The 24,239-nt window shown below is 43.4% G+C and overlaps 1 protein-coding gene across 1 annotated transcript in view; it reads left to right on the forward strand.

Annotated features, from left to right (window-relative positions):
• The first annotated feature begins 2,488 nt into the window (after positions 1–2,488).
• The window catches only part of LOC144772056 (nicotinamide N-methyltransferase-like), a 123,696-nt gene continuing 101,945 nt past the window's right edge, over positions 2,489–24,239 (forward strand). The window contains exon 1 of the mRNA XM_078656249.1: positions 2,489–2,652. Within this exon, the coding sequence (XP_078512375.1) occupies positions 2,505–2,652 (148 nt within the window). The 5' untranslated portion in view covers positions 2,489–2,504. The remainder of the gene's footprint in view (positions 2,653–24,239) is intronic.

Raw genomic sequence — 24,239 nt, forward strand, 5'->3', positions numbered from 1 at the left:
GGGCCCAGGGTTAGGGTCGAGTTGAGGCCACGCGGCCTCGTGCTGCAGTGCCCCAAGATGGCGGCCGGGCCGATGTCGTGGTGTGGATGGTGACCCGGGCCAGCTGGGTCCGGAGCTGGTGTCTTGTAGTGGAGGGATTGCAGGGTACTTCGGGTGGTCGTTGGGGACTCTGGCTGGGGATGCAGGGAGAGTCAGGGTCCCGGTCCCATTGCTGGGAGGGGGGACAGCCCGAACATGCGGCCTGTCCAACATGCGTGTACAAAAACAATGAGCCATTAGCTTTTTTACCTGCTTATCCATGGTGAGAGAGTCATTCAAACACATTCTGAGACTTGTTATGGAGGAGGAAGGGGTAGGAGGATTGCCCAAACATTCTGGCCCGTCAATCGCGGGTTGGGGTACCTGTCTATTCCCAGGAAACATTATCTCTAATTTCTCGGCATTCAATTTGAGGAAAAATGTTTCCACTCATTTAGACACTTTTTCCAGGCAGTGAGTTAGTTCATGATTCAATAACCTCTTCCGATGGGAGAGGTATATAACCAATTGTGCATCATAAGCGTAGGGACTATAGATAGATTGGGTGAACTTTAAATTACTTGTTTGACAGAAGAAATTGTAACTGTAATGTGCTGCTTATTTTCATAGCAAGATTAGAACAACACTCCTGATATATTGGTAACTTGCACAAGTGCTGAGAGAAACATTGAATTACATGTAGTGACCAGTGAGTGTATGGACATTTTGTATCTTTTGGGAGATGCCCCTTCCTGCACATAAAGAAAAATAAATTACCATTTGTAACTTCTTTGTGTGCTGCTTTGTGCAGTTCAAATAGAAGTTGCACCCCATATTTTTTAACATTATTGTTTAAGTGCAGGGAGGGATACCTTCCTGCACATAAACAACCATACATGGCATATCATATTGCTGTAAAATGCAGCACACACAGCAACAGCAAAAACTAGGAGAAATAAAGCAAGTCTTAATTTTGGCACTGCCCCATATTTACGCCACTTTTGTAAATATGGCGCAGCATCTAAATCAATGGGTGTTACGGCAGAACGTCCACTACAACACCCATTGCCGATCCTTTTCATGCTAAGTATAGCGTGATAGGGTGCCTTATTTACAAGGCAGCATTAAGCCAGGTTATGTGGCTTAATACCACTTTGTAAATAAGATGAAGCCCCTTGAGCCACAGAAATGTCTATAAAAGTGAAGTACCTGTGGCGATAGGGGCTTGTAAATATGCCTCTAAATTTACCTGGCAGGTCATCTCTAGCATTTTCTTTGGGCACTGAAAACCAAAACATTACGGTCTTAACAGAAGACAATGTGTAACCGTAAGCTTTTGTAAATTTTAATGATACTACAGATGTGAATGTGCATACGTTTCTTAATTTTCTTTTTTTATTAGTCCTGGATTCTTGATTTTGTTTACACTGATGAATTTATGTATAACTTTTATGCATATGATTGTGTGAGTATATATTACTACTGCCTACGTGCATGTTATATTATATTCTCTGTATCTATTTTACATAGAGTATAAAGAGGCAACCAAAATGGTGTTTCACAGATTGAAAAAGGCAGTTTTTCAGCCAAAATGAGTCTCTCTGTGTTGCTGGGTCATGAAGGGCCTCATTAAATGAATCTATTTCTCCAGTCCTTGCATGCATGTCCAAGTTTCAAGGGGCACATTTACAAGTCCCTATCTCCACAGGAATGTCTCACTTTTATCAGCTCTTTAGTTGCAAATATGCCCCCAAGTGAGATGGTAGGAAGTTTGGATATATATCCTATTCTGCGATACCAAAAATAAACATGCTGAACTGACCGAGCGAGCTCCTGTGGATCTTTTTTTGGATTTGCATTTCCTTGAATATATATATATATATATGTGTATATATATACACATAAATAACAGTGTTCAATGCCCCTTATTTAGCTATTCCACCACACAAGTGCAAATCAGAATAATGCAACTTTATTCTGAATCGTCAAAAAGGGATACCAATCTCCCTTCTTGCTTCTTTGCCGACCTCCAATAGTCATCTGTGATTGGATAATCCTCTTAGTGATCCTAGGAGGCAGGCGCCCCCAAATAGAAACTCCAAGCATTTGCCCTGGAGAGGGTGCCCCGGTCTTTAACCTAGCAAATGAATGTTTTTGAAGGGCTTTTACAAAAATCCTATTAAGTGTAGCAGCACTAGTACTGTTTACCTCTTTCCTATTAAGTGATGGAGAAAAAATTCTGTTTGTCTCAACAAGTTGGGGGCATATTTGACAAGATGACATCTTGCAAACAGAATGAAAAATGTTTAAGCTCTTCACTCAGCTGACATCAAAAGAGAATAGAATTTCAATGGAATGAGGTTTGAAAGAAATGCAAATCAATTTGGCTTCTGTATGCCAATAATTTAAAATGTAAATTATTTAGTATAAGAATAGCTACACACACAGAGAGGAGAAACAGCGATTACAATTTTGCATCATTGAAAATGGCATCAATGTCTGAGCTGAAAAAGCTCCATGACCAATACTTAGATGCTACCATGGCGATTGAAATGTATAAAGTAAAGGAATCTGCCTTCATTGATGATGCAATTACTCGTATGCTACCTACTTTCAACAAAATCTTTATGTCAGGTATGTAATGTTTATATTCATGTAGGTGTGTATTCATGTTGTGTTTTCTATAAATTCTGTTATCCTTGTTGAAAATGTGGAGAATCGTTACTATTGTGCAAATATACTGAACTCTGAAAATATTTGGTGAGAACTGTTTTGCTTTCATTTAGTGATTTGTTTTTATCAATTCTGGTTATTTCAATACAGGTAGGATCGATGTGTTGAATACAAATGCATGTTGTTAGTAGAATCGGAAGCAGCAAGGGAATATTGACAGAATGAGCTCATTTAGATTCTTGTTTCTTCGGCAAAAGTGCATCGTTGATGAAAAGTGCAAGATATACTATGTAATAATTTACAACCGTTCTAAAACCTGTTGTAGATTGTGTATAGATTGGCAAGATAAGTGGGAAACATTTAAATATTTTCTCTGAATTGGCACCAAATGATAGACATGTTGAGATAGGAAAAGGATAATGCAACATAGGAGATGGCTTCTGCAACTCATTATCTAATATGCACTAGAGAAAGAGATGGGATCAATTGATTTGAAGGCCAAGTTCCATTAAATACTAGTGACATTGAAATCCTGCAGATTGCATAGGAATTAAACAACATATTTCCCTTGTTCTTTGTAATTAGTCTTTTATATTTCATTCCTGAGTGCAGAAGCACAGATACAGATATTCTACTGTAGATTACATAAAGTAAACCAATTGCACAACTGACATAACACTAAGCCCCTCATGTCTTTATTTTGCCTACCCTCAGCATAAATAGTGCATGTTTGAGGACTGCATTAAAATAAAATCTTCCCGCCACATTTCTGTAGCTGACAGTTGAATTTCTACTGTGGTGATTTAAATTGTGTGCTAAATTGGCATAGTGTGGGCCTATTAACAAAGGTAAATCTTCACATATAGATTTACTACTAATACATTTACTCTCACACATTTGAGTAATTTTACTACAGTGAGCCTATTCACAAAAGCCACATTTCTACGTTTAAAGTTACTACTGGCACAAAAAAGCATTAGTAATGATGGTAGTGTCTTAAAATAATGCACCATAGTAAACAAAATGATTTAAAATAGTCAACAATATTAATATTTCATATTTTAAATACTTACTATTAAAATTATCCAAAATGTAAAACATCATTTTATATTAGTTTATGTTTTAATAACATTTTATCATTTGAAAATTAACGTGAACTTACTTTTTGTTTAGAATATAATTTAAATTACTTTAAATTATTTATTTACATCACTTTTAATATTTATTAATACATAAGAAAAATATATATCATTTACTCCAGGTTGTATTTTCTTTCAATATAAATATAAAGAAATATATTATTACTAGAATTTTATATACTTAACATGTGGAACATTGTATCCACCAAACTGACAGTCTGGACACCCTTTTTAGGGTTGGAAGGAACACCAGCTTCCATGAACAGAAAGCTATCTTGAAGGGACCCAAAAAGCAGAAGACTGTCAAATGGAGCATCTTACACAGCTGCCCCCAAGTTACAGTAAACTCTGTGAGGCATTTTTTTCTGCCTCTCACCGTCAGTCAACACCTGGGGGTGGGGACAGAAAAACATGAATAATAATAATGACCATACACTAAGGAAATCCTTCCCTGGAAATGGGGATAATTGTTTCTTTGTTTTTGTTTGCTCTGAAACCACTGTGGTGTGCAAAGTTCTCCAGAATCTGGCATGCATAGAGCTTGCTGGTACTGAACAAGGAACAGTGCCCTGCCAAAAAGTTTCAGGTGTCATAGGAGTATTTCAACTCTTCAAAACATAGAAGACACATATTTGAGGAATGCTTACAATTTTTCTAACCACTGCGTAGCATTCCAACCTATTCTTCTTCTGCCGGCCATGCAACTTCTGGTTTGTCTATCAGCAAATCAGTCTAAGTCTTTTCCCTTGTCTAATAGGAACAGTCCAGTCGGAACTGCCAAGCTAAGTCCTCTCTGAAGTAGAAGAAAAGCAACCCAGATACAGCATGAGTCCAGTGACACAGTGAGCAAGAGATCCATTTTTGGACATACCCATGCCAACTTAGGGCGTTACAATAGAGAGAAAAGAGTTGAGGGCAGAAATGCATGTGGTTTGTCTATCCACTAGCAAACACTTGGGGTAGTGTTCCAACCCATTGTTCTTTCACCCTCACTGCTAAATCCATCCCTATGCAAATTAGTCTTGGTACTGCTCTATTAGGAATAGTCCAGAACAAATTGCCAAGGCAGGTCCTCTGAACCAGTACAAAATCTATATTGTGTGTGTGAGGATGTGTGAGTGGCTGTACTGGTGTGTCGCTGGGTGTGTGAGTTGCTGTATCGGTGTGTTGATGGGTATGTGAGTTGCTCTATCAGTGTGTTGCTGGGGGAGTTAGTGTGTGGATCAGTGTGTCACTGGGTGTGTAAGTTGCTATATTAGTGTGTGAGTGTCTATAGCACTGTCTGACTGTTTGTATGTGTGTGGGTGTGTGTGAGAGTAGCTGTATGGGAGTATAAGTGGGTATCCGACTGTCTAAGTGAGTGTATGTGAAATGAGGTATAGGTGAGTGCTGGGGTATATGAGTGACTGTATGTGTGAGTGGGTATGTGTTAGTGTTTTATGAATAAGTGTACTCTGTAAAACTCTGGGAACTTAATCTTATGCTGAAACACTGATAGAACTAATTAGTAAACCACATTACTCCAAAAAATGGTGCCATTTATCTGTATAAAAAGAAAAGTAAACAGATATGAATTAGTATAACAATTTATAAAATTACATTTCATTTCAAAAATGCATAATTTCAAAATTGAAACAAATTACTATGAATTTCTAATGCTGTGACAATATGTTGTAATAAAATTAAGAATTTAATTTTCCTTTTTTTTTTTACTGTTCTTAGCTTTTATACTTATAACCCATAAATGATGTACTGTATAAAGAATCATCCTTGAACAGTGGGGAAAATCATATTGACTGTATAAAAAATGCTCATTATGTCACTGCAAATACGGAACACTACGCACTGCACTCAATATAATTTTTTAAGCGATCATTTGACCTATACTTGCTCTACTTATCCAAAGAAAAATATGCTGAAATTGAGAACATTTCCATTAGAAGAACTAGTACATATATAAGGCTCACCAGAATAGGAAAAATCTCATAAAGACATCACCCTTTGTTGGCCACATCATTGTCATAAATCCTAATAATGCATCTACAATAACAAGACTATTCCACTTTTCCAGCTGTAATCCTCCTTAGAACTTTGGTTCCAAAAGCAAAAGATAGGAATTTGCTAACTTCCAAGGCAATCTTTACTTACATTGCAGGTTGCTATAATTGCATTTCTGTCTATCCACTTTCACTTTTTAGATAGACAGTGTAATGACCAGATGCAATACTAACTCCTTCATGAAAAATGATAGCACTAGTAGTATATATTTTACCAGAAATAGATTTGTCCAGCTGTAAAGTAAGTAATCAATGTTTTTAATTTAGTGCCATCTGCTCTGCATCGTTGTAGCAGTGAAAAAAACATTTGCCACTTCTTGCTACATGTAAAGTCCACAGAAGATATATTTGACAATTTGGGCATACATTGTTTTGTGTAGCCTGTCTCAGCAATCTGTCAAAAGTCACAGCTTTGCAATCTTGTATAGTTAGATAACTAAAACACTTCAAATATTTTTCTGTAGTTGATGTATAAGCAATCTTCGCATTCTAGAAACTAAGGGGCTCATTAGGATGGCGGACGGACTTGCGTCCGTCCGCCACCCTTGAGGAGGAGGGAACGTCCGCAGGGGCTGCGGCGTTCCCTCCGTGCTGATTAGGATGTGACCGCCAGGGTGGCGGTCACATCCTCTATTTTTAACATTGGCGCGGGTGGAGCTTCAAGCTGCACCCGCCGCAATGTGAAAAATGCATGTGTTGCATTTACATGCACAAAGCGGCAGGCAACGCACGGTGCCTGCTGCTTTGTGTACGCAAATGCAGGGGGGTACCATAGGTACCCCCCATGTGCACCCCCCATTCACCCAGGGGGCCCGCAACGGGCCCCCAAAGTGAATGTCCGTATGCTTTTCCATGGCGGAAAACCCGCCGTGGAAAAGCATATTTACACCAACATCATGATATGGCGGACGGTGTCTCATAGACACCGCCTGCCATGTTATAGCTTTTCCGCCGCAGTCGGAAGCCGACCGCGGCGGAAAAGCGGCGGACGGAATTCCAGACCCACCAGCCATCCTAATTTGGCGGTGGGTCTTTGGAGTCTCCGCCACGGTTTTTCCGCATCCTCCAGGCCGGCAGACACTTCCGCCGGCCCGGAGGATGCGGAAAAACCGCCATCCTAATGAGCCCCTAAGTTCAAAGAATGCATCAAAACATACTTCCTCTTCTTCTAAAAAACCAAACATCACCATTAGAAACTCCTGTGCCTCCTCTTGAGTGTTTTGAGTAAACTGTACAGATTGAGTACACACATCTACAATGTCTCAAATCGCTGATGCAGAATGTACTTTAATTCTCTCACTACAAAAAAGCCTGAACAGAACAGACAGTGCAGAACACAATAAAGGGCCGAACCTAAGACCTTCATCCCGTATACTTCCAATAAGGGGCTAATAGGCTTTGTTGTTGAGGAGGTGAATTTTCTCAAAAGGATACCTGCCTGCTGGCGGAGTTTTAGCACCGCAATGTCCAATTGACTAGACCACCCAAAGTCTTTCTGAAGGGTAACCCCCAGGTAGGTGAAGACGTCTACCCGCTCCAGCGGGGAACCATTCATATTGATCACCCCTTTGAAGGGTCTATTAGACCCGCACGTTTTATGGCCAGTCAGGACCATATACTTGGTTTTTGTCTTGTTTATTTCTAGGCCCCTATTCAAACAAAAATCTTCAAACCGCTTCAGTGCTTGCTGGAGTCCACTGGGAGTCTTTGAAATGATGAGCGTGTCGTCCGCGAACATGAGGATCGGAACCCGCTCGCCAGACATCGCAGGGGCATCAGTCGGGACCAGGGAGAGAAAATCTGCAACCCCATTCACGGAGAGCAAGAATAAGGTCGGTGCCATTACGCATCCTTGCCTCACTCCACGCTCCACCGGAAAGGGCTCCGTAACCTCCACCTGGCAACCCCACCGGACCCGGGCGAAGGTGTCCTCATGCAGGCGGACAATCAAACTCAGCAGTTCAGGTGCCATCCCCAGCTCCGCTAGGACTTTCCATAGTATGTTGCGAGGGACCAGGTCGAAAGCCACCTTTAAGTCGACAAAAACGGCATACAAGGTACCCTTTTCCAGGACCACGGTACGCCAGTATAACATAATAAACCGGAAAACCTGGTCTATGGTACTTGTTTTTGGCCAGAAACCAGCCTGTAGGTGACTCAAAATATTGTCATTATCCATCCAGGTCTGGATTCTGCCCAAAACCAGCCGTCCCATGATTTTTTGTAAACAGTCAATTAGACTTATTGGTCTGTAGTTGGCTGCGAGCGACTTATCACCCTTTTTATACACCGGCACTATTTCTGCCCCTTTCCATGTGATAGGTACTTCCATCCCTTGGGCTATGGCATTTGCCACATACAAAATATATAATCGCCAACGCCCTCTGTTATTCAGAAATAAATCTGTGGGGACACAATCCATGCCGGTAGCACGACCCTCAGTGACCTGGTCCAATGCCCTATCCACTTCACTCCGAGAGAAGATAGGCTCCTTATACACAGTATGGACAAAAGCTTCTTCGCTACTACCATTAGCATTAGCAGCATATTGGGGGTTAAAGTAGTCAACCCAAGAATTACAATCAACATTATTATGGGGACTCTCTCGATGTAGTCCCCCTATCCCATTAAAAATTTCCCAGAAAAGTTTGGGATTCTTAGCAGAGCACGCCACTTTCAAATCCTGCCACAGGCCCTCTTCCCAAGCCCTTTTAGTGATATTTTGCTTGAGCCTATAGTTTGCACGAGCCAATCTTATTGTACCCATATCTTTAGACTTTAGGGCTAGACCCAACTCTCTCCTAGCTTGGCGGCAGGAGCCATCATACCAGCTCTCTGGTTTTTTAATTTGAATTCTTCTTTTTCCTAAGCTAGGTTTACAAAAGTAAGTTTTCAGTTTTACAAAGAGCCTATTGTGTGCCTCTAATAAAAGATAAGGGGGAGATCCATTCCGGATGACTTCCTCCATAGCCTTTAGAGCTCCTTCCAGGTCCCCCTCGATATTACTAACTTCCAAGGCAATCTTTACTTACATTGCAGGTTGCTATAATTGCATTTCTGTCTATCCACTTTCACTTTTTAGATAGACAGTGTAATGACCAGATGCAATACTAACTCCTTCATGAAAAATGATAGCACTAGTAGTATATATTTTACCAGAAATAGATTTGTCCAGCTGTAAAGTAAGTAATCAATGTTTTTAATTTAGTGCCATCTGCTCTGCATCGTTGTAGCAGTGAAAAAAACATTTGCCACTTCTTGCTACATGTAAAGTCCACAGAAGATATATTTGACAATTTGGGCATACATTGTTTTGTGTAGCCTGTCTCAGCAATCTGTCAAAAGTCACAGCTTTGCAATCTTGTATAGTTAGATAACTAAAACACTTCAAATATTTTTCTGTAGTTGATGTATAAGCAATCTTCGCATTCTAGAAACTAAGGGGCTCATTAGGATGGCGGACGGACTTGCGTCCGTCCGCCACCCTTGAGGAGGAGGGAACGTCCGCAGGGGCTGCGGCGTTCCCTCCGTGCTGATTAGGATGTGACCGCCAGGGTGGCGGTCACATCCTCTATTTTTAACATTGCCGCGGGTGGAGCTTCAAGCTGCACCCGCCGCAATGTGAAAAATGCATGTGTTGCATTTACATGCACAAAGCGGCAGGCACCGCACGGTGCCTGCTGCTTTGTGTACGCAAATGCAGGGGGGTACCATAGGTACCCCCCATGTGCACCCCCCATTCACCCAGGGGGCCCGCAACGGGCCCCCAAAGTGAATGTCCGTATGCTTTTCCATGGCGGAAAACCCGCCGTGGAAAAGCATATTTACACCAACATCATGATATGGCGGACGGTGTCTCATAGACACCGCCTGCCATGTTATAGCTTTTCCGCCGCAGTCGGAAGCCGACCGCGGCGGAAAAGCGGCGGACGGAATTCCAGACCCACCAGCCATCCTAATTTGGCGGTGGGTCTTTGGAGTCTCCGCCGCGGTTTTTCCGCATCCTCCAGGCCGGCGGACACTTCCGCCGGCCCGGAGGATGCGGAAAAACCGCCATCCTAATGAGCCCCTAAGTTCAAAGAATGCATCAAAACATACTTCCTCTTCTTCTAAAAAACCAAACATCACCATTAGAAACTCCTGTGCCTCCTCTTGAGTGCTTTGAGTAAACTGTACAGATTGAGTACACACATCTACAATGTCTCAAATCGCTGATGCAGAATGTACTTTAATTCTCTCACTACAAAAAAGCCTGAACAGACAGTGCAGAACACAATACCTTCTATTGTTTTTCTTTAATTGCAACTATAACATAGGGCAATGAAAGCAATGCATTTAGTACAACATTAGCACAGCAGTCGACACCAGTGGGGTTTGACAACTGGTAACCAGCAACATTTCCCTTATTTTCAGTTTTTTAACAACTTCCTTCTTGTCTTTCAATTCCTTCTTTCAAACAACAACACTACAGTGCTTTGAAAGTTTCAGCTTTGGACAGAAGGAACATTTCTCATAAACAGGATACTATCAGTGAGAAGCATAAACACGTATTAATCGGTTGTATTCATTAATACAACTTGAATTAGCATTTCTCTGTTTTCATGAAATGCAAACAGATACAAACAAGACAATGTGCTAACTCGAGGCAAAGCTACATATGGCATACGTTACTTGAATACTGTACTATCAATATTAATGAATGCTGCAATTGAACTTAAACCTTGAGATTTACGAATAGTAACAGCATATGCTAGATAAACTTAAAACTCTTTCTGCAAAACATGTAAATATTTCACAAGCAAAAAACATGCAGTACATTGTCCAATTTGCTTAGTGTTGTCAACCTGATCAAATGTAATCGGAAAGTATTCCACCTCATCCCTATTAGGAAAATGTATAAGATCAACAACTTTACCCATAGCACCATTAACCAAAGCTACTTTAAAACTGAAATTTTCACACAAAATCATCTTACAGTTATTGCATGGACATAAACATTTTTCCAATCCTCCAGCTCACAAAACAGATTTTCCTATTGAATCCAGTTTTACTTGCAACTTTTCATTTAGCAATACAGTCAAAGCCTGGTGTTTCATTTTATCTTTTACCTTCATTTGCAAAATATCTTCTCTCTCCAATTCAATCAATTCTTTGTTGAAAGATGCACACTGCTCCAATGTAGGCATTAGGCACACAATATATTTGCCTTCTTGTACAAAAGTGAACATTAGTTATGCTGCTGCCTTCGTTGTTGGATACAGTGTTTTAAGAAGATGATTTTCTAGAACATGCCTTCCCTCTTTTGAAAGAAGTCCTACTCTAATATCTTTCAGGATATTACCATATTCAATGTCAGATACTTGTCGCATATTCCTCATTAATACTTTGTATTTGAGGCTGACCTTTCACTGGGGTAATCTCCAAAAACAATCAAATGTTTTCCACCAAATAGGACATCAAAATCCTTTTTTAGAACCTCTTGCTTTTTTAAATGCACAAGGGCAAGCATTAAGTTTGAGACCATGCTCACATCATCAAAGATTAAACGTGTAAACTATTTCAACTCTCTTGACACTTCATGGTAAGTTTCACCAGATAACGTTGGGCATTGAAAGTTTGTTGTCTTGTTCCACAGGCAGCATCAGAAGAAAAATAAAAGTAATACATTTGATATTGTGTGCTGCTAACCCAGTATGTGCTGTAACCACACATTATAAATTACAGTTTGTAGTCGACTGTAGAAAAGCAATAAGAACTTGTATCAAGAGGCTTTTACCAGTCCCAGCTTGACCGCTTATATGCAACAGTATAGGCTTAAATGTTGAACACTCACTATCTTCCTTGTCATGAAGCAGTCCATGCTCAACTGTAGCTTTCACTTCCATATACATTTCCATTTGCTCATCATTTAGTTGTCCAAATAAATCTGTCAAATCAATAGTTTCCTGTCTTGCTTGTTCCATGGTAGTCTCCATCTCATTCATTGCAATAGCAGCCTCATTTTGAATGATTGGTTCTCCTAGTGGGTCCTAACTTTGAGTACCTGTACTTTGGCTGCTTTGTGATTTCTACTTAGCGACCTCAGCAACAGATATATCTTCCTGTTCAATTTCATCATTCAACATTTGCAAGTAGTTTGGAAATACTAAACACGTAATGATATCCTGTGCATCATTAAAAGAGTCTTCATAGCATTCAAAGTCATTAGTAATTCTGTTTCATTTCATTTTCACAAACTTTATTCGACAATTAAGTCATAAAAGTATACATAAAATACACAATTGTTAATAAAAAAGATCATTTAAAAAGCCATACAATAAATATTTAAAAGGAGTATTAAACTACAATAGACTATTGCCGAATTACAATTTAAAAAGTCTAAAATCATTTCATCAATATACATTTGTCTAGAGGAGAATTGCACAAAAATTCACAAGAGTTAACCCCAATATACATAGGCGAATACAACTTAATCTTCATATAGTTACCGCTATGTATTTTGTGCGGATTACCCAAGCTCATCTCAAGAATTTAGCCACGGCAACAGCTATTCTAGGCGTCGGGTCTGTAGATAGAATTCTCAGAGCCTCACCAGGCCTATGTATCCCAAGCAGTTTACATATAGGCTTGATCCACATCATTCTGGGGACAGTATACAAAGGACAAAAGAATAAAAAATGACTTAATGACTCTTGTTCCTCCCCACACTTGGGACATCTGTCGTTGCCATTTTTGTCTGCCCATTTTACTGTAAAGGATCTTATTGGTAGTGATCCTACCCTAAGCTGAAAATAAAGCTTTCGGTCCTGTTGTTTACCAATAATGTCCCAATATTGTTCCAGTTGTGGATGGGCTTTAATATACATGAAACGACCAGTTAAGTGCGAAGGGAGACCCTCTGACCTCTCTTCAGCAATCACCATCTCCCAATACTTTTCTTTTAGTGATTTTTTAGAGGGGAATTGGGCGTTTTCCGGATCCTCACATAGTCCCCTCAGTCTCAGTTTGAAGAGTATTGATCTAATGGCCTTCAGCCAGTGTATTCTATGGCATGGATCCTTTGCCATTATCACCCTTAGTCCCTGGGAATAGTGCTGTAATTCTTCTGTGGTCCATAAACGGCGCCAATAGAGTAATGGCCGCAGAAAGGCAAGATCCTGGACTGCCTTTTTTCCAAGGTCCCACATTAGTGGTTTTAACGGGGTACTTATGGGAACGCTAGTAGGTTTTCGTAGAAATTCATTTTCTGCTAGCGTAGCTTTCTTAGATCTTCGAAACCCCAAAGTTCGGCTCCATAAAGGGCCGAACTTAAGACCTTCATCCCGTATACTTCCAATAAGGGGCTAATAGGCTTTGTTGTTGAGGAGGTGAATTTTCTCAAAAGGATACCTGCCTGCTGGCGGAGTTTTAGCACCGCAATGTCCAATTGACTAGACCACCCAAAGTCTTTCTGAAGGGTAACCCCCAGGTAGGTGAAGGCGTCTACCCGCTCCAGCGGGGAACCATTCATATTGATCACCCCTTTGAAGGGTCTATTAGACCCGCACGTTTTATGGCCAGTCAGGACCATATACTTGGTTTTTGTCTTGTTTATTTCTAGGCCCCTATTCAAACAAAAATCTTCAAACCGCTTCAGTGCTTGCTGGAGTCCACTGGGAGTCTTTGAAATGATGAGCGTGTCGTCCGCGAACATGAGGACCGGAACCCGCTCGCCAGACATCGCAGGGGCATCAGTCGGGACCAGGGAGAGAAAAATCTGCAACCCCATTCACGAAGAGCAAGAATAAGGTCGGTGCCATTACGCATCCTTGCCTCACTCCACGCTCCACCGGAAAGGGCTCCGTAACCTCCACCTGGCAACCCCACCGGACCCGGGCGAAGGTGTCCTCATGCAGGCGGACAATCAAACTCAGCAGTTCAGGTGCCATCCCCAGCTCCGCTAGGACTTTCCATAGTATGTTGCGAGGGACCAGGTCGAAAGCCACCTTTAAGTCGACAAAAACGGCATACAAGGTACCCTTTTCCAGGACCACGGTACGCCAGTATAACATAATAAACCGGAAAACCTGGTCTATGGTACTTGTTTTTGGCCAGAAACCAGCCTGTAGGTGACTCAAAATATTGTCATTATCCATCCAGGTCTGGATTCTGCCCAAAACCAGCCGTCCCATGATTTTTTGTAAACAGTCAATTAGACTTATTGGTCTGTAGTTGGCTGCGAGCGACTTATCACCCTTTTTATACACCGGCACTATTTCTGCCCCTTTCCATGTGATAGGTACTTCCATCCCTTGGGCTATGGCATTTGCCACATACAAAATATATAATCGCCAACGCCCTCTGTTATTCAGAAATAAATCTGTGGGGACACAATCCATGCCGGTAGCACGACCCTCAGTGACCTGGTCCAATGCCCTATCCACTTCACTCCGAGAGAAGATAGGCTCCTTATACACAGTATGGACAAAAGCTTCTTCGCTACTACCATTAGCATTAGCAGCATATTGGGGGTTAAAGTAGTCAACCCAAGAATTACAATCAACATTATTATGGGGACTCTCTCGATGTAGTCCCCCTATCCCATTTAAAAATTTCCCAGAAAAGTTTGGGATTCTTAGCAGAGCACGCCACTTTCAAATCCTGCCACAGGCCCTCTTCCCAAGCCCTTTTAGCGATATTTTGCTTGAGCCTATAGTTTGCACGAGCCAATCTTATTGTACCCATATCTTTAGACTTTAGGGCTAGACCCAACTCTCTCCTAGCTTGGCGGCAGGAGCCATCATACCAGCTATCTGGTTTTTTAATTTGAATTCTTCTTTTTTCTAAGCTAGGTTTACAAAAGTAAGTTTTCAGTTTTACAAAGAGCCTATTGTGTGCCTCTAATAAAAGATAAGGGGGAGATCCATTCCGGATGACTTCCTCCATAGCCTTTAGAGCTCCTTCCAGGTCCCCCTCGATATTACTAATTATTTCCTGATGCTCTGCGACTTGACACCATTTAAGGTGGCGCTCATCATTTGCCATGACCAAATCCGGGTAGGAGTGCCCTACATGAGGATCGGCCTCTATATGAATACCCAGATTAAACTTTGCACTAAAAGGATTATTGTCACTTTCGATGCGAGTCACCACTTCCATGTCAAGGAGAGTAGACCACATCTTGAGAGGGACGAGTAGATAGTCAATGTTGCTTACCCTAGCACCATTGTCAAAAGTTTCCTTCCCCATTTTATCTGACAATGTGCGCCCGTTGGCAGCTCTCAGCTCGTTTTCCATGCAGAGGCCCTTTAACTGGATAGCAGCCTAAGTCCATTTTCTAATGGGTTTAGTACCGAGCTGATGAACTCCCCACCTGGTGTCCTCCTCCTCTCTTAAATGTATATCGTCCAAACCAAGGGGTTCAATAGTGGTGTTAAAGTCACCAGCAATCAATGACATTATGTTATTTGGGGTAGACTGTAGTATTGTATCAAGTTTAGCTACAACTTACGATTTCTTGCCACCTTGAAGCCCCCTAGCATATACATTAAGAATTCTGTTTCAAAGTGCCATGGTTTAAACAAATGAAAAAGTGCAAAATAGAAAAATTATCTTTTTCGGCAGTTTGGCAACTCAGTTTTCTATGGCTAATTCGACTGGCCTTGCTGTGTCGCACCAAATGCAACCAACTAATGAAACTTTACCTTCATCTACATTTTCTGTCACATTGTTTCTACATGTGTAATACTGGAGTGCTTCATATAGACAGACATTGTCTAGATATACACTCCTTTTTTGGGAAGTAAGTATGCAACATGTTTGTTTTCACAATGTATGTACTGTCTGGCTCAGTCTCTGGAAAATATTCAATTTCCGGGAAAAGATTTTGAAACTCAGTTCTGACTTGATGCTAGGCCTAGATTCACCTAAACAATTCCTTTTGACTTAGAATGTACACTAGCAGAACTCAAATGGCCACTATATTTATAGGATTACATTTCCCTGTGTGAAAGCATCATTAAACTTAAGCTGTACAAATGTTTTGTAAGAGACTTTTCAGCAGAACTCTCTTTCCACACATCTTTCCTCTCTGTCTTCTTAGATTTCATTATGTGTGAAGTAACATTATGAGCAACAGCTATAGTGTTGTAAGCCACAAACTGAGTATACATATTGGTATTCCACATTTTCAAAATTCCAGGATTGTAGTCAATAATATATTTTGAAGCCTCTGTTCTCTTGAAATTGTACATGTTGTATGATGATTTACAAGTAAGTGTATATCTCATGGCAGACATACAACTGTTCACTCTTCTTTTTGAAATAACAGGTCTTGGAAATCCAAAACAACATTTTGTGTAAAAACTTTCCTTTTCCTCTGTACTTCTACCAACAGTATGTTCCACATCTTTGTGGTTGAACATGCAGTACTAGCTGCTTTAGGCCTTTTCTCTCATTTCATTTTAAAATAGTACATGGAATATACTCCTTTGTGAAAGAAAGTACAGACTCATCCATGTCTGTTCAAAATGTAGGTGCATCTTTCACCTACAACTTCAAGTGAATATGAGGAGCACCTCTTGCTTGTTAATCATTTCATCAAATGAAAGCAGAAACTTCTCAAAGGGGTAGATGTATTTTGTTGTAGATGAAGTACAACATGGCTTGAAATCTATGGTTAAAATACCTGAGAACATTTGCAGGATCCAAAGAGTAGTGTTCTTCTGGTGTTTCCCATGCACACTCTGCACAACTCAGTGTTACAAACCAAGTTGGTACACCTAAATTTTGCAACTTACTCTTGAGCTCGCAATGGTGACAATACCAGTATTCATTGGTCATACAATGGGACACATTTTTTGCATTGACTCCTGTCTTAAGAATATAGTAAAGAGCATAAGACAGACCAGATAAAACTTTCAAATAGGAGATTGAATACATATCACATACTTTGTAAAGATTTAGGGTCCTCTGAAAATAACCTTGTTGACCTATACTCAGCTGCGGGTTTTTGCACAGGGCAGTCATCATACTGCCCATCTACTCCAGTTGGAAATAGTTGATGAAAACATCCAGCTTCTAAACCTTTTTCCCACAAACTCATTGCAGCCCCCTTAGCTTATTTCATCTGGTACCGTTCAAAATCACCCCTCAAACCTCTATTGAATGCAGTGGATGGATTCTTTGAGGCTTTCTTCAGATCTGCTTTTATCCACTTTTTACAAACTGTCTACGTAAAGGCAACATTACTTCCTCCATGCAACTCCATTGTGAGGCAACATCTGTATCTTTACTGTACCCATTATTGTCTTTAAGATAGAACGTAGCTTTCTTCCACTAGTTTTTGCACATTTGTATTGTATTTGTGGGCACACCATTTACTAGAATACTGAGTGGGTCTTCAAGATCACTTTCTACACCCACAGTTGCAATGCTGTTTTTAAAATCTAAAGGTAAATACACAACTCTATATCACACAAATAATCTGCGGGTCTATCGAGCTTAAAACAGCTCTAGAACACAAACAGTGCAAGCAATGGCTCCTACTCTAATACGGGGGAGTCCCTTAAAGAGGATGGAATCCCATCACCAACCGAGGTGGCATGCTTCATCATCTGGGATCTCCTCTTGGTTGCAATTCCTAGTGCAACCAAGGGCTACAAACCCTTCACTGTGAGGAAGGAGCTCAGGGATGTTTGCATTCCAGAGCTGTTCTAAGCTCAATAGACCTGCAACTTATTTGTGTGATATAGTATTGGTTGTGGGGAATCAATCAAACTGGTCTTTAAACCTTCCCTTAGACCCTCCACCCACGATATTGTGCAAATACACAACTCTACCTTTAAGGCCTTTCTGAAGCTCAGCGGCTGGCATTTTTCCAGTCATTGGTTCCATACAAACTAGTGCTTGAAAACTGTGAATAGATTGTCTCAGTATTGTCTCATAAACATTTAGATGTCAAAGTTTGCTGGAATTTCAAGCACCTCTTACTTATTGTGCATTGGTCTGGCAGGCATTTTGGTGTCCTCTAATTAATCATAGCAATACTTGTAATTGATGTGGCATGTTGACAAATCAAAATGTTCTTACACACATAAATACACTGCAAATGTTGGCAATTTTTCTCTGTTTTCTTCTTCCGCTTTTAAAGACACATGAATATTTAGAAGTTGACTTTATAGTCGGTGCGCTGACAGCAAATAAAAACCTAGGGCCTTATTCGCATGTTGGTGAGCCTGCCACCGACAGGCTGTCAGTGGCGGGCCCACTGACTTCCACCGAAGCAGTCCGACCCCCGAATCCGGATCCTGCAGTCTGAGGCATTGGGTAGAGGGACAGCCTGCTGCTTTTCCCACGGGATCCTTGAGCGCATTGGGGCAGTGGTGAGACTGTAATCTCTGCAATATGGGTGATGCACCGCCGTAGAGATTACCATACCCATTTTCCTCTGCCTTTTCATGGCAGTCCTACCGCTAGGAGCTGGCTGCCAGAAAGGGACTCTGGGGGTCCCTAGCAGGGCCCTGTCCCCTTTGAGCCTCCGCTATGGAGACTGGGGGGGCCCATGTGGTGACATTCCAAACATCCATGCACCGTGTGCTAGGCAAACGGTAAATGGATGTTTCAATGGGAGAGGAACCACCCGACTAGTAGTCGGCAGTTCCACCCCCTGTATTCCAATGCGACCACCATCACAGCATTTGGAAATATGCCTTTTTCAATTGCAGATTGTCCTGCTGCCCTGTTCCAGGCCACAGCAAAATCTGCAATTGAAAAAGGCATATTTCCAAACGCTGTGCTGGTGGTCACATTGGAATACAGGGGGTAAAACCGCCAACTACTGGTTGGGTGGTTCCACTCCCACTGTGATGTCACTCAGACACTCATCTGACCGGCATCATGATGAGCCCTATAGTTTAGTTTCTTAGTAGAAACTGCATTGACCATTGCTATTAATCTTCTAAACTTATCAGTACTAATATCTAAATACCAACTTCTCATTTTGGCCATGCTGCACTTCAGGAATAAAGTAACGTCAATGAATATCTTCACAAACTTTTTCAACCTTTGATACTGTATCATACCTTCGAACTAAATATTGCATCTTTGAATGATGAACAGCCAACATTAAAAAATGATGAAACGTATGTTTGCACACTTTCTTCGATAAGCACCCCAATAAGAGACCTTGTGAAATACAAGCGAGGACGGTGAACTCCACTCCGCTATTGGAGTTCAAAGAGTTTTGATACTTCACACTCCTCTACCCCTACCTTCAATAACTACGCTATGAGACTTGACTCTCTTTCATTTTTGTGCCTGAGTTATGCTAGTAGCGAGTAGCCTCTCTGGCAGCCGGGCTGCAGCCCGTCCCTCTTCTCTTTCTCTGGTTGCACTAGTCGTACACTGTGCGTGTGCCTCCGCCTTGCACCCTTTTTAATGCTAATGGCTTGTGGCCTCTCGGGGGAGCTAAGTGTAAGTTGAGCACGACCCCTCTAGCTGTGCAGCATTGTCTGGCTGGGGACAGGGCAGGACTCAGAATGTTCTACATAGACCAGGGGGTGCAAGGAACAAATATCTTGTTCTCTTAAAAGTATCTCACAATGTTGCCGCTCACTGTGATAATGCCCTGCAGTTCTGTAAAATGTCTATTGTGCACATTATGCACTGCCACTGACCACCATTCTCCCTCAAATACTGGGTTGTGCACTGTACAGCTCCCACCGGTTACAATCCAACATTGTAAGCAAAACCCTTAAATGTCAGCTAAAACACGTAAATCAAATTGCGTGTTTGATCTATATTGCAGCATTCCACGCCTCTGTGTGCTTATTGGTGCTCTTGCTCAGTTTGTAAAAAGAAAACTTGGCTGAATGGAAATGTAATTACTGTGGGTGACAGTGGTAATCTGCGCAGTATTTCACATGGTCAGCGACTAGCTGCCGCCCCCCCCCCGATCCGGCACCCAACACCAAGGAACGTGGACACGAGACGTGTTTACTCTTTGGAAGGCGGGCGCTAGTCGCCCGGCCGTATTTATTAAAGTATGAAATTAAAAAGGGTTTTAATTGCATAATCAACAATGAAATACAAAAATCAGCAGGACATTCAGTTATACAATCGTAATCAACAAGTTTGAGAGCCTGACCTTAACAAAACTCTAATACAAGTTTTTCCTAGCTTAACTAAACATCCTATCTTGATTTTTGTACATTTCTGGCCATATGGCAGGGTCACTACCGGTGTCAGGTCCTACAAGCGGCGCCTTCCCCTTAGAAGTGCGCATGCGCAGTGTTACCCCGGGAATTGCCCGGTCTACGCCCCAAACTCCATTTACCCACTAAAGGAGGGCCCTTACTCTGCGCCGATGGCGTCATGAGTCCACGCGCGCGGGGTGGCTACCAGCCTAAGGAAAGCGTGAACTACTCCTACCCGCGCTCCTTTGCATATTACCTTGCCCCTGGAGTACTGGGAGTGGCCCGCAGGCTCCTCCCCCTGGGCGGGAACCTCCATAGGATGATGCCCGCCCCCTCAGACCTCAAATATGTGCTCACCGATAATGACCTTACCGCATGCCCCATACCTAATAAATACGACGACCTATGGAAAAAAGTCTAAAGGACAACTACACTGGCTAATAAATAACAGTATCCACGCATAGCTAAAGGGGAAAAAAGGCCTAACGATACATGGCATAAAATTACAATTCGGTTCACGCATGTTGCTCATAATCACCATAACTACGTATATCTACAAAGGGAAAAAAGGCCTAAAGACACATATCTTCAAATATAGTTCACTTCACACATCATTTTTCTACAAAGGGAAAAAAGTCCTGACAACAGATCACAAAATACCACAACAACCTACTCTCTCCCGCGGTCTATACCTATGAAACTTACCATTAGACCGGACATACGCTGCTTAAACTTTGTACCAAGGGATGGTGGGTGGGAAACAAAGAGGCCCCGAACGCGGGGCACAACGTTCAGCGAGGGAGCGTCCAGGGACAAGGAAGTCTCCTGGGCGCTCCCTACCTCTTATTCCCGAGGGGCCGGGTGGCCCCTCCTCACGCCCGCCCCCCCCGACCCGGAACCAGTCCATTGATTCCGGGTCAGGAGGGGCGCCGGCCAATCGGCGGTGGGCCGCGCCCCCAGGGCACGCCCCCACCGTCGAAAGACCCGAGGGGAGGGGGGTGAGGCGGTCGCCGCGCCGCCATGCGTGCGGGGGGGCCGAGGGCCCCCCCTTTTCACATGGTCAGCGACTAGCTGCCGCCCCCCCCCCGATCCGGCACCCAACACCAAGGAACGTGGACACGAGACGTGTTTACTCTTTGGAAGGCGGGCGCTAGTCGCCCGGCCGTATTTATTAAAGTATGAAATTAAAAAGGGTTTTAATTGCATAATCAACAATGAAATACAAAAATCAGCAGGACATTCAGTTATACAATCGTAATCAACAAGTTTGAGAGCCTGACCTTAACAAAACTCTAATACAAGTTTTTCCTAGCTTAACTAAACATCCTATCTTGATTTTTGTACATTTCTGGCCATATGGCAGGGTCACTACCGGTGTCAGGTCCTACAAGCGGCGCCTTCCCCTTAGAAGTGCGCATGCGCAGTGTTACCCCGGGAATTGCCCGGTCTACGCCCCAAACTCCATTTACCCACTAAAGGAGGGCCCTTACTCTGCGCCGATGGCGTCATGAGTCCACGCGCGCGGGGTGGCTACCAGCCTAAGGAAAGCGTGAACTACTCCTACCCGCGCTCCTTTGCATATTACCTTGCCCCTGGAGTACTGGGAGTGGCCCGCAGGCTCCTCCCCCTGGGCGGGAACCTCCATAGGATGATGCCCGCCCCCTCAGACCTCAAATATGTGCTCACCGATAATGACCTTACCGCCACAGGCCAGTATTGTTAACCGACGATCTGGCCTCCCCCTGTAGCCCCTATCTAAGGACACATCCTCCTACCCCAGCCCTCCAGCCAAGCCCAGATATTGTCAGCCCATAGGACATTACCCTCTTCTGTCAGATGAACCCCGTCCCTCAAGTAATACTTATGACCCCAGATGCACCCATGAGGTATTGACTGTAACACGGGGGTTCGGAACAACCTATCCAGACGTGTGTTGATCCTCTTTACCGAGTGATTCAAAGCCCTGACTGAATCGCCCCCCCGCCACTGAAGTCGAGGTATTAGTTGTGACCATACTAGTGTGCACCCGGGGCAGGTCCTAGCTATCCAACCCGCTGTTGAGATAATCTCCTCAATCAAGGTGCGCCTGCCCAGTGTTGCCAAATCGTTCTCCCCAAGGTGAAGTATCACCACTGACGGTGGAGCCCGCTGGCGTGCCAACAGCCCTTGGAAGAATCCCCTAAACTCGTGAAGACACAACCCTCCTCTGCCAAAGAACGTGATATTCAGCCCTAGTTGTGCCGCCCTTTCCTTCTTGTCACCTGACAGGAAAACACATTCCGCTCGCTTAACATATGAATGACCAACAATCCAGACATCGTTCTTCGTTGTTTCCTGGTCGCCGCTCCGTGCCGATGAATATTGGCGGTGCCCGACGACAAATTCCTCCCCTGCGTAACAGGTCTGAGAAACTGTAAGAGAGCGGAAAAGAGACCAAGCGTGAGTGACAGGTAATCATAGCATGTCAATCCGCACATAACGTTTATAGCAGTCTGACGACCACCTCCCAATTGTCTTCACTCTGTCCACTGGGAGGCCCCCCGCCACCGCCTCAGTTGCTGCCCCAATCCTGAAAGAATGAGATCCAAAATCTCTAGGGTCAAGACCCGCTTTTGTAACCCCAATTTCGAACACTCTCCTGAATTGATACCTGGTCAAGGGGCTCCCGTCGGCGTGACAGAGCAACGCCCTACCTACTGAACCGACCAATAATCCCATGAGTGTTTCCACGTGCCTCACCGGGCAGCACGGGTTGGCGGGGGCCCGTTGCAGAACTATGGTGTGACCCCTAGCTTCTTGATCGGTCTTTGATTTCTGGATAATCACCCACATGGTGTCACCCCTTATCGTCACCCCAGCCTTCTGCAAGCCACCTAGTATGTCAGCCTTAGATCCTGCAACAAGTTCACTAATTCTCAGTGCCCCATAAAATGCCAGGGAGAATGCCGCCCTAAAAAGAAGCACTTCCCACTCTGAGTTACAAACAATCTCCAGCGTGCCCAGTAAGGCTGTTAGCCGGGCCAACCCCATGGGCTTCCTTTTGTCCTTCTGGTGTCCTTGAATACGGCGCCATCCCCTTAAAGCCTTGCGTATCATAAAGGTATTGGTGGGATCCCGAAAGCCCCTAGCTTGAGCGAAGAATGACACTGCTGCCCTATGTCTGGTTGCCGCTGCTACTGAGCGCCCCTCTTTGTGCATCCATTCTAAATAGGCTGCAAACCCATCCTCCTTTGCCCAAAGCACTTCCCACTGTGGCCCCAAAAAGGAACAATAAGACAGAAACGCCCCTTCGTAAGCCGTCTTGGTCCTGGGGGCTAGGCTAGCGACCACGAGGTCTTGTAATCTGGGGCACCAATCTGCCAAAGTACTGCTGGGAAGTGTGCTGGCGAGGGGTCTGCTGTGGGGAGATGTTCCCTGAAAACCTGCATTTTGAAGCGAGAAAGGGCGTCAGCAGCATTGTTTAAAACACCAGGGACATGTTTGGCTCTAAAATTAGCATTCAGTTTAAGGCAACGCAGAACAATTTCTTTGATCAAACGAAGTATGAAAGGACACCGCGCCCCCTGCTGATTGATACAGTCCACCACTGTCATGTTATCTGACCAAAACACCACTGATCGGTTACATAGGTGTTCTGGCCAAACCATCAGTGCCACCCATATTGGAAAAAGCTCCAGGAAGCCAATGTTGCCGAGCAAACCCCATGTGTTCCATTCTCCTGGCCATTGTTGAGCGACCCACCTATTCCCTAGGATGGCACCAAAGCCCACACTACCGGCCGCGTCGGTCCATAGTCCTAACTCCGCTGATGTAGTGAGCGGGCCGGGCCAGACCACCCTACCGTTAAAATCCTCCAGGAATGCCATCCAAATAAGCATATCCTGGCGAATTTCAGCCGATAGGCGCGTGCGGTGGTGCTTTTCCCTCAGCCCCTGCATCGCGTGCGCGATGGAGCGAGAGAAGGGGCGAGCCATTGGGATGATTCTTAGTGCGAAATTCAGTTGCCCTACCACCTCCTGTAATTGCTGCAAAGTGACCTTCTCCTTCCGGAGGCATAACTGTAGCGACGTCTTGAATTTGCGCACCTTGTCCTTAGGTAGTCTAAAACATTTCTCCATTGAGTCTATCTCGATGCCCAGAAATTCCAAGCAGGTGGTCGGGCCCACCGTCTTCCCAGG

The sequence above is a fragment of the Lissotriton helveticus genome, chromosome 8 (assembly GCF_964261635.1).
Source record: "Lissotriton helveticus chromosome 8, aLisHel1.1, whole genome shotgun sequence".
Lineage (NCBI taxonomy): Eukaryota > Metazoa > Chordata > Amphibia > Caudata > Salamandridae > Lissotriton > Lissotriton helveticus.